The sequence below is a fragment of the Rhagoletis pomonella genome, unplaced genomic scaffold (genome assembly GCF_013731165.1).
Source record: "Rhagoletis pomonella isolate Grant_MI unplaced genomic scaffold, Rhpom_1.0 Rhpom_scaffold_00004, whole genome shotgun sequence".
NCBI classification, from domain to species: domain Eukaryota; kingdom Metazoa; phylum Arthropoda; class Insecta; order Diptera; family Tephritidae; genus Rhagoletis; species Rhagoletis pomonella.
The window spans coordinates 38503807-38515691 of NW_023458558.1; the positions used below are offsets into that span (position 1 = coordinate 38503807).

The window sequence follows — 11885 nt, forward strand, 5'->3', positions numbered from 1 at the left end:
TTCCTAATAAACAATCGTGGTACAAAGCTCAATAAAAATATTAAAAAGAAAAAATTTTGGTTATTAGATTTTTTGATTTTTTTTTTAATTTTTTCTGTTCTTTTACAGATTGCATTTTATTTTTTTTTTATTCTCTAATTTTATTTATACTAAATTTGATCATTTTCTTTTAAATTTTTAAGCGACACTCAACAATTTAAATTTATTAAATCTGAAAACCACAACTGCCTCCACCGCGATTTGACCTCGCGACCAACGATGTTAGAGTCGGAGGTCCTCGCGCTGAACTATTTTAGTATTGTACCAGAGTGGGAATTTGTGCATTTACTTCTCAACAGAGCATAACTAGCACACCAAAAGTTTCAACTGTCCCTCTCTGCATCCATTTTGCACTAGTTCAGAGATAGTGCTGATATATGAAGTTCGGAACTAGCGCTTTGTCAGACTTGTCTCTAAATTTTACTGCAGGGTATGTATGTATATATATAAGCTAACCTTGTTTTTTAACTTCCGTTACTGCACCTAATTCACGCCAATCCACTGCATCGGGCAATTCGACATTGGCTGGCGGTATAAAGGTGGCGCCTTGCTCAAAAACACTTTGCGTACTGTTGAAAATGAAGAGACAGAAGGTTTTCTTCTACTTTTTATATAAAATACATCGTTTAGGCTTACTCAATGCTATCGTCGCTGGCAATCATGATGTTTGTAAACTCCTCGTCACTCAAATCTGCGTATTCATTGACTCCCAATTCATAGTTCGTTAGTCCTTTTGTATAGTTCAGATTGTGTTCTTCGATGAAAGCGAAATTCTTTAAAAATAAACGCTCCCTCTTTCGCTCTTCCGTATTAGTTTCATAATGTTTGTTATAAACCAACTATAAGAAACAAATATTTTACAAACTGGTGAGGTGAGGTTTTTTGTGTAGGACTAAATAATCAGGTTGTAATCTGGTTTAAATCTATGTGATTTACGAATAAATTGAAGCAGATTGCTTGGCGTCAAATAGGTCAGTTGTTCGTCTCTCAACACATCGCTGCCAAACACTCATACTTGATTCAAAGGCGGGGAAGAGACTCCAAAAGTGTTCCGCCATATCACCCTCTTCAAGGCAAAAAGGTTAAATAGGGTTGCCAAGTATACCGATCTCAGTCAGATGTTTGTGCCATATAAAATGTTCAGCCAACAGTCCTGCAGGTTGTATGCAGTCCAATCTATTCAATGAAAGCAAATACCCTTGCTACATGAGTTTCGCTCACCTGCAGCCCCTCGAAGCCTCCCAGTCATTGTCGAGCGAAATATTCACTCATTTTGTGATGGTGACTTCGATGGCCGAAGGTGGAAGTGCTATAATGGGTTTCGGATCAAGGAATACCTGGTATGAGCCCTCTCTGGCCAAATGTTCAGATGATTCATAACCAGATACTCCCGAGTAACCTGGCACCCAGAGTAAAACAAGTTCATTGTGGTTTTCAACTTAATTTGTTCCAGACTTGCATTGTCGAACCAATCTGGAAGTAGTTAGAGGGCTGCTCATTGCTTTCAGCGCAGTTTGGCTGTTACTACAGATACGTAAACTCCTGCGCCTTCACCTACTTTCTGCCACGTAGCCCATGGCATTGTGAGTTGTAAATACCTCGGCTGGAAATACCGGAGCATGTTACTCAACATGAAGTTCATCCCCATTATCTTCGATATAGAGATTCCGACCCGGTGTACGTTTTTGAGCCATAAGTAAAAGTATGAGCCCAGACTCGGCGTTGGGATTAAACCTCAGTAATCGTAATTTTAACTTTTTTAAAATTACGATTACTGTAATCGTAATCTAAGTTCGTTCGATGAAGGATTACTGTAATTGTAATCTTGTTTTTTAGCTTGTTGGGATTACTGCAATCCTAATCCTAATAGTTTAGTTTAGTAAATTGGACTTGCTCACACAGCTCTTGGCTCAATCCTTATCCATTCGTCCTGAAATATGTTAGCCGGAAATGCGATTGCTTTATAAAAAAGAGAACCATTTTGAAATATGAGCTTTTTAATCTCTAGAAAATAATTTATGCAACCTCACATACGCGGTTTTGCATTTTGTTGATACGCGGTTTCGTACTTTAAACGACGATATGTATGTATTAGGGATGTTAATTTTTTAACTTTTTACGATCCCGGGATGTCGTTATGACTATCCCGGGATCCCGGGATTTAGATATTCATTATTTTCAACAACTTAAATCGAGAAAATTGCGTCTATGTATGTATATTGTTTGAGAACTCTCCTACCATATAATAAATAATAAATAAATGGGTTTGAAACCTACTTTTTTATTTAAAGAGGCGTTTTTATTTTTTCTCTCGGTCGTCAGGATTTATTTTAAAGGATGTTGTATTTTCAAAGGTATGATTAATTCCAAAAATTATTTAATTTAATGCAATGCCCAGTTAGAATAAAAATATGGGTACCAAATTAAAGAGGAAAATTCTTTGGAATTTAAAATGATTAAACATTTTTAGATTCACAAGGACGAATAGGTAACTTTTTAAGTTGATAAAGTTAGAAGGACAAAATTCGGGGATGTTATCGAGTTTATATCAGTCCTTAACATATAATTTTTTCAAAAATAAATATTGCGAAATTTCAAGGACAAAAATTTAAAAAGACATTTTCAATACTTAGCTAGATTCAATGCGCAAGACATCTATAAAAAAATATTAATTATTAAATAAAAATAGAAATATATGGTCAGGAAAGGGAGTTTCTATTATTGCCATCAGTGCAAATTACAAATCCTGAAAATCTCGGGACTATTTGCCAAAAATCTCGCGATTTTTGCGACCTCAAAAAAGACGGAAACCCGGCATCACGGGATTAGCTTTCCTAGTATGTATGTATCTACCTTACATTACCTTGAATTGTTGAAAATATTGACGATCTTCATCAATGGCTGCATTGCTTAATCCAAATGAAACACTCCAGCACAAGTAGAAAAATGTAACTATTATAAACTCTTTCATTTTCAACCAAAAGTCACCGAGTGTACTTATCTCTCTGCGTGTTAAATAAGAACTAAAATTAAGAATATTTTCATATCAATGAACACGTAATTGGATTTTTGAATGTCGTTTACCCCATTGAATGTTGATGGCTAAGATAAACTAGTTTAGGCAACTACTGCTACCTGCGGTAATAAAAGATGCATACGTTAAAGTACGTAGCAGCTAGGAAAAAAGGAATGAAAATCCAAACACAAAGCGATGTACTTATAAGATATATCTGCGCTGCACCTGCCATTCAATAATGAAAGGCAATGGTCGCTGTTTTCTACTCTTTTGACACAAAATGAGCTGCTTGATTGTTAATTACATTTTTATTAACATTGCTTAACTAAAAAATATTAAAGTATTAAAATGTTTAAATTACAAATGTGCGTTGTAATAGTCTTCCGCGTTTATTGTTCGTGGACCGCCCTGATAGGCTACGATGTAGATGTTATCAATTTCCAATTCACTCAGATAGAAATTATGCGCTGCGAAATAAAGAATAATTTATAAAAAAAAAATTTATAAAAAATAAAAAAATATGTATTTAATTAGTAAATAAGTAATAATTTTAATACATATATATATGTATGTATATTATTTTAAAATATTATCACTTTATAAAAACTATTGAATTAAAAAGTCTCCAACGAAAACATATGTACATGTCAGACAATTCTGACCGGCATCAAATACATACCGTGATAAGAATTAATAATAATAAACAAGTGTTTGCACTTAATGCATGTAAAAAAAACTGTCTTCCTATTTGAAAAAGTGTACCGTGGAGACAAGAATTGACGTAGCTAGATAGGGGCAGGAGATGCTCGAGCCTGAATTACTTTGGTTTAGAGACCCTTTTTTCCGCTCCCTTGCAGAAAAATAAGACAATCTCCTGCCTTCCTAATTCTTTGCTCAAAGTTAGGTTTCCACGACAGTTTCCTATATACGATCAGGTCCACGTATTTTACGCTTTCCGAAAGCTACAGGCGAACATATTCAAACGAAAGAATAGTTGCTTTCGGGATCTTGTACCTCCTTCTGCTCACAAAGTGTTTAAAGACCAAATCAAGGCAATTCGAGAATTTTGGAACTTTCGTTTAGAGATTTAACTCTTGAATGCTTAAGTAAAAAATATTACAGGAAACAATAATATCGTTGCGTTGTCCAGTGACGATTTGTTGATGTTGTTTTTTGTACTTATGTATACAATATATATCGCAAATCCTTAGAATTGAAATTAAGTAATTGCCTGTTCGTTTAGAATATCTAATATTATAAAAAAAATCCCAAAAAAAGATAGTGCGATGCCATTCAAAATATTTCACTAGCAGAAAATATGGTTATGAACCACCAAAACCACTAATTTACGTAACGAAAGTCTAACTGGTCTTAATACATATGATAAGTAAATAAGTATAAGTTCAATTCTCTTACCTTCGACCCAAATTTTTGAATGTTTGTGGCGTTTGTTGAATGCTTCCATATAGTCATTGTACTCTGGGATTTTTGTGTCCAACTAAAAAGCAAGCAGAGGGAAAATTAAATTGCAATAAATAAAATTAATTTAAAAGCATCTCACCTTGTGAACACGCCCGCTTATCATGATGCGTGGGCACGCCGGTTCCATGGGATTAACGCCACGCTTGTTACATGATCCTGTCTGCTCTTCGCTGAAGAAGAATGTCACTTTGTTATTGTGCAATGCATCGGCACCAGTGAAGTCAAAATCCGCCAGCAAGAAATGTACCCGCCCAGTCGAGGAGCCATTCAAAGCGCTATCATCGACAGCGATTACGTTCACCATTGGATAATCGGTGGTCTTCTCATTATGCGATATGCTACCCACTGCAGCCCAGTTGGATTGATGAACCAGTTGGCGGGCTAGAACAGCATCAGTGATGGGACGCGGTGGTCGACCGTGTGCTGAGTATCCTGCACAGCTGTCTAACGAGATCAGTGCGAATAAGAAGCCAGTTAAAATTGCGATTGCTTTAGACATGTTGATTGACGCGATCACTAATTTACACATAACGAGAAATGCATTTTCTCGATGCTTAAATAGTATAAGCAGTGGGGTCATATAGTACGAATATTTATGTGGCGATATGTTTTTATTTTACTTAGGGATTTTACATATACATACATATGTACATATTTGTATGAGTACATTGAAATTATTGCTAAACGCACACATGAACGATGGGGAATTCCTAGGAAATTAAAATAAAATTATTACAGTTTAATATAAACATTTACTGATTTACAGTACAGTTTGAAAAATAAGTCCGCACACGAACAGTGTTTTGTGCTAACTGCAACAAAATAAGAGATATTAGTACGGAGATGAGCCAGATATCAGCTTAACAAACAAAGGTCCAGGTTCGTATAAGCTAAGAAAACAATCCAATTCTCTTGAAGTTCGAACCTGTTCTTCACTTACTACTTTGCATGAATATTGCTGTAATGGAACGGAATTATTTTCTTCTGCGATGATCAAGTTTTATAATTATTTTTTGAGTTTTATTTATTGCTTGGAAAATAATCGTTATTTTTCGCTCAGAAAATAAAATTTAAGATAAGTAATAAGATTATTTAACCGTTACGTTATTTTCAAATTTTTTCATATAATATAATTTATTTTATATTTAATTATGTTAAATTTTTGTATTTTATTTCATTATTAGCAGGTCCCATTTTCATCCTAATGGACTGTATAACAAAGTATACAAAACTACATACATACATATGTACATTCAACTGATAAGCCTTCATTTAATTTAAATACACGGTACGTTCACTATCTTTTGCGGTAACCTTTACAACTATAATAGCACCTTAAGCTTAGTTTCTAGATTGCTTTATGATGTGCGTCTTAGTTCCTTTCTATGTCCATATTTTGAGTCCGATGGAAGTGCAATCTCTTCGTAGATCGAAGTTTTTTTAATCTCACCTTAAGGACTAGCAGTTGTGTGTTCTTAGAAATATATGCACGTGTATGTTAACACTTTTGATGATAGGTACAACAATTAAATACGTATGTATGTATTTCCTGATACTTTTCTTAAGAAAATGTAATAAATTCTGTGTAAGTGTATTAACAGCTTGTGAAATTACCATTTCCATATAGAAAAAATTATCAGGCATACTTTATATGGAAGAAAATGCACAATGCCGCCTACTAGAAAATATATTAAAAATGATCGCGATTTTCTAGTGCATACCTAATACCTGAATAAAAAGTTTAAAATTTTTAGGTGTAATTGGTAAAGTTTTTTGAATTTTTAGAAAAATTTGAAATGTGTATTTATGTATATGGTCCTGGCATTTTATAAAAAAAAAATAACAAACATTAAATAAATAGAAGGAAAATAACCCAAAATGGTAAAAATGTCACTTAACTTAATACAAGTGTACATATGTATATCACAAAAACACATATCTGAACAATAAGTGGTATGAAAGATACATATCATGTCAAAAGCTACTTTTTCACTAGCTGAGAAGCAGACAAAAAATGGGAAAAATAATTCGAAAACCATGATTTCTATGGATTTTTTTTTAATTTTCTCAATTATGGTAATTTTTAATTTTTTTTTTTAGTCATCTCAATCGAAAGATCCTGTCTTTTTACATAGAAATCATTAATAAAAAAATTTACTTTTTTATTTTTAGAAGTTATAAAGCGCTTTAGAGCGCGCTAAACCGCTTACCATACACGTCACTTTAATATTGTTATAACTTGGATATATGTATATTAGGGTGGCCCTTAGTTTAATTTATCGAATTTTGTTACGTCGCACCCCTAGATTGGTGAATATTCATGAAGAAATGTGTTATCCAAAATTTCCGGTCAATTGGAGAAAGTTGACGCGTTCTGACCGTCCCCCCAAAGTTTGAATTAATATACCTTATTTTAGTTGTTAAATGGTTTAAAGTGTATATATTTATTAAATAACAAAACAATAGTGATAAAAGTTGTAAGTTGTTACAAAGCAAATATGTATATTTACTTGAAATATGATTTCGTATTAATTTAAAATTAAATTTTGGCGAGTTGTCATTGGATGCCAAGGATAAAGGCTGGCATACAATCCCGCAGTATCAAGACATAGCGTCCACTGGATACTGTTTACAAGCTTTTTCTAACCAGACTTTTCCGATATATAAAATCTGTTTTTAGGGTCTACCGCATCTATTCCAATTTAAAGTAATGCAACTTTTGAAATTGTTCACGTGGGTACATAGTTTTGAAAAAATAATAGAAGATTGTGCCTGATAAAAATTAGTAAGTTCACATTAAAACCTAATTTTCTCAATAATTCGTGAAGTGTTACTAATATATAAAGCCTTGCGGCTATAATTAAAAGATTCAGGAAAAGAACCTTGCGCATTTTGGGGAACCATGAAAAAAGTAGTTTACTACAAGTTATTCCCTATATCTCAGAAACCAATGAAAATATGTAATGATGAAAAGCTGTAGAACAAACACAACATATTGCTTTTTCAACGGCCTTCTAAACTTATAAAAACCTTAAACATTAAAAACCATGCTTTAGTAACACACATGAACTCGCTTTCGATATCGAAAAAAAAAATTTTCCTGACTGAAAATTAAACTTTGAGCTGGTGTACGCGGTAACTGGCAGCAATTCGGAACGCAGTGTTTATACACGAGATTTCGTACTTTGATATGACTCTGCTGGTATATATCTTTTACCTTAAACTCTGGATATATCTGCATCAGTTTATTTTATTATACTGGTCAAGTTTTGACAAAAGAATAAAATCGTTGTATGGTGCTATAACAGGCGAAGGAGCAGATAACTACATCCAACGTATATGGATACAGTAAAAATACAAATTTGACACAGCTGTTTTTGTTTATCTGGCGATAAGGCAAATTCATTACGAAATAAATATATTTTTAAACAGTATATATCGTCACCTGAAATGCAAAAAGTCGTAACAATTTCATAAGAGAAATGTAATAAGTCGTGACTAATTTTTTTTTTTTTCATAAAAAGATGTAACTCCCAAATTCGATTAAATATGATGGACACAATTTTTTATTAGTTACGTCTTTTTGCATTTCAGGTGACGATATGTAGCTTTTGCCTATTTCACCCTTCAAAACAAATAAGCAAAAAAAAGCTCAATTCGGTTACTTTTTTATTATTTTAAATATATTTTTAATCGCGTAATGCTCAACGCGCTAATTAGGGATGGCTGTTAGTCTTAAATTTTGAAATGTAATTTAAAGATAGTTTGAATTTTTTCTTCATGATTCAAACCATGGCAGCCACAGTTTCACTTAAAAGAAAACAATGGACAAATTTTAACTGTTCAAAAAGGTGGCTGCCACGCCTCTCCAATCAAACAGGCGGAAAGAGTGTAATCATTGCTCACATTATTTATTTCTAAATTAATACCTTTAAAAACATGAACAACCAAAATAAGACGTTAAGCAAAAACCCATTTATTTATATGCCTTAACTTTATCCGATTGACCTAAAACTTTGGATAACCCTAATGTATATATAGACATACATATGTAATTTATTGAGCATCGATCTTGATTACGCAGGCCTACAAAAAAAGAAAAATATTGGTGTCACAATTGTTAAAGCTGTTTTTGTGCTGATTACGAATCTATAAGAATAAAGTTTTCATCAGCTCGAGATTTTGAGAAAATCCAAGTCAAAGTGTCAAAAACCCGCTGTTTTGAAATATTCGAGAAGCTCTAGCAAAAGAAAAACAAAAGGTGCTATGTAGTACCTTCCACTTAGGCTTAAATTAAAGCTATAAATCTCGGCTACTATACCTGAACTTTGAGCCTAAGGTCACTTATAGGGCAGGTTTCTCCAACTCAACTTAACTTAGTTAAGCCATTTTTTAGATTTAAATCAAAAGTTAGCTTACTTTTTATTCAGCTTATTCTTAACTAAACCCGAAAAATTAGTTGAAGAAACCAGCCATAGCAAAAACAGATTTTGGCAATTTTTTTTTTTCAAAGGCACAATTTTCTAGTATTTTTGTATTGTTCAATAAATGACTATAAGTGACCGCCAGGTCAAGGTGCAGAGATGGTTTTTGCAGGGACAGTAGTCCTAGCTAAAGATTTTAGCCTAAGTGGAAGGTTCTATCACCGTTTCTTTTTTTTTGGATCTGGAGCTGATAGAAACTCCATACTTACGGATTCGTAATCACCACAAAAAGTTTTTCGAAAACAGCTTTATCACTTACGGCACCAAAATCAGTGTTGCCCTGTGTTATTCATGCCTATTACGGAATCCGACGGATGCCATCTAATCAGATTCGCACTGTAATAACAAATGAGTGAGCAGCAGTGTTGCCGCGCCGTCTCAGGAAAATGTATCAGCCAAGCCAAAAATGTATCCAATTTTCTTTTTTTACATATACATGTCATAATTTGTAAGAAAACCAAAAGTTTTCATGAAGAAGACATAATTTAACCCATTTTAAGGACTTGGAACACATGTGCATAAAATCAAACATTTGTAATTTCAATTTATAAAGTACATTTTTTTGTGTATAAGTATTTTGCAAAGTAAATATAATAAATAGCAAGTACACTCTAAAAAGAGCATGTAAAACTACTACTGAAAAGTATCTTTTTTTCAACAAGAATCTGTATAAGTATACGTATCACGTAACATCGTTCAGTATTTGATTTTGAACTTAAGATCTTTAAAATATACACATAAATACACATATCGTTGCCTTAATATAGAAAGGGCCTATCTCACATCGTCGCTGAAATGCACAAAGCCGTAACTAACTAAAATCTTTTATTGCATAAAACGATTTGGGGCCACATAATGCGATTAAATGCATCATAATCAATTAAAACGTAAATTTTCGATTTTTAGTTAGTTACGGCTTTTTGTATATCAGCGACGATGTCAGATAGGGCCTTTCTATATTAAGGTAGCGATATATAGAATGTTTAAAATTGCAAAGATTTTCAAACTACAAATACATTTCCTACTAATAATAAACAAATTTTCACACATTAAAAGAGGAATCTGGTTACCTCTCTCAATATGAGCAAATAAACAAAATTTTTTTAGAGTGTATTTAAAGTCTTTTCAGTAAAATTCATAAAAGTTTCATTAAATAAATCAAACTTAGTTTTTTAAACTACATTGAAATCTTCTTTCTTTTTAAGTTAACAAATGAAAATATGTGATATGAAAGAGATTACTACAGAAAGAGTATAATTTATTTTATATATATCGTAGTTTAAAGTACAAAACCGCGTATCGTCATTCTGCGAAACCGCGTAACTGACGTTTGCTGCCAAAAATTGGATTTGCTCACACAAGCTCTTGGCTCAATCCTTATCCATTCGTCCTGAAATATACTAGCCAGAAGTGCGATTGCTTTATAAAAAAGAGAACCATTTTGAAATATAAGTGTTTTACTCTCTTGAAAATTTATGCAACGTCACATACGAGGTTTTGCATTATCTTGATATGCGGTTTTGCATTTTGTTGATACGCGGTTTTGTACTTTAAACGACGATATGTTTATTAAGATCTTGCTTAAAGCATCTTTTAAGCTAATTAAAGCAATTGCGCTTATACCTATTTTGGTGAGATCTCTTCATATGTTCATCGCTTCGTTCACAATAAATAAAATGCTTTAATTTCACGCTTAAGTAGCGATTCTTTATACGTTTATAAAACGTAATGCTTTCTACCATCTTTGAAAATCGATTTTTGAACCAATAAAAAAACTTTATAGGAAATATAAAATTTTGGCCTATTTAAAAAAGTATCCACATTTATACTGACCGGAAAAAATAAGTATCCCGCAAAAATTCGTCTAAAAATGTATCCAATTGGATCTATGTAGATCCAAACGGCATCCCTGGTGAGCAGTATTGGATTTGTGCGGATGGCATATGTCGGATACCGTAATAGCCAGAATTACTTCAGTAGACTTTAGAGAATCTTACTAATACTATAAATCTGAAAGTTTGTATATTGGGATGTTTGAAAAAAATAAAAAGGTTTAGCAAATCAACACATTTCAACAGGTGAGGATCTAGTTACTATCAGACGGGTTCGTTTGTAAAGAACTAGTACAGAACTAAAAATTTGGTTCATTAGCTCGAGTTTTCCCTGCAGGCTAGCAGAAAGCTTTTAGCCATAAAAAGTTTATTCAGCGTAACAGATGTTTGGCCACTGTTAAACAAATTTTAAAATATTTACCTATAAATATGCAACGGTTTAGTATAATAAAATGGATTAAATACTAGTACTTAAAACTGCTTATGTACGTATTTACATATGTTTATATGAAAGTACATCCATTTGTCCATTATATTCTAAATGTACTTATTTTTCGTACCACTCAACTATGGGCTCATAAGACCGATCCTTCTACTAAATATAATTTATTTTTATTTACATAACGCTCTGTTACAGAATAATAAGGATTCATGTGGATATGGCAGAACCTCGAGAAAATTTCTTAAACTCCAATATCGTTTGCAAATAAAAAACATGTTTTTATGAACTTTTCAACTTGTGGTGTGGGCTTGGCTTAGATCTTACGACGTAAGGTTTTACCTGCATACCCTTACCTATTTTCTTAATAATAAGAAATCTACTCTGTGCATCTGAAATGTTATATATTCTTGAGATTGATGTCAAATTATTTTTTGTGCTCAAATATAATTTTCGCGTGCTAAAAATCGTTTTGCCTCAAGTAGAGATGCCAGATCGAAATAAAAATAATCGATTAGACGGAAGAGAAAGAGAGACAAATCATTGAATTCAAATTTCTTTAAAATTTTATAGATTTTCTGAAGTAAACCAAT

General features: G+C 32.7%; 2 protein-coding genes across 2 annotated transcripts in view; both read right to left on the reverse strand.

Annotated features, from left to right (window-relative positions):
• LOC118737552 (cathepsin L1-like) overlaps positions 1 to 3293 on the reverse strand; it is a gene marked incomplete in the record, with an annotated part of 35750 nt that extends 32457 nt beyond the window's left edge. Inside the window, 3 exon segments of the mRNA XM_036468128.1 lie at positions 496 to 608; positions 676 to 878; positions 2903 to 3293. Of these exon segments, the coding sequence (XP_036324021.1) occupies positions 496 to 608; positions 676 to 878; positions 2903 to 3010 (424 nt within the window).
• Positions 3294 to 3344: 51 nt separating this feature from the next.
• LOC118737554 (protein CREG1-like) lies at positions 3345 to 5083 on the reverse strand. Its single transcript, XM_036468130.1, has 3 exons — positions 4617 to 5083; positions 4472 to 4553; positions 3345 to 3522 (listed from the first exon to the last, which is right to left on the reverse strand). The coding sequence occupies exons 1-3, from the start codon at positions 5064 to 5066 to the stop codon at positions 3413 to 3415; spliced, it is 642 nt and encodes a 213-aa protein (XP_036324023.1). The 5' UTR covers positions 5067 to 5083; the 3' UTR covers positions 3345 to 3412.
• Positions 5084 to 11885: the final 6802 nt, after the last annotated feature.

Coding starts and splice junctions, on each gene's coding strand:
- LOC118737554 (XM_036468130.1), bottom strand. CDS start 5,066: ATGTGTAAATTAGTGATCGCGTCAATCAACATGTCTAAAGCAATCGCA. Junction 4,554..4,616: donor TAAGCGGGCGTGTTCACAAG/GTGAGATGCTTT, acceptor CTTGCTTTTTAG/TTGGACACAAAAATCCCAGA. Junction 3,523..4,471: donor TTCAAAAATTTGGGTCGAAG/GTAAGAGAATTG, acceptor TTTATTTCGCAG/CGCATAATTTCTATCTGAGT.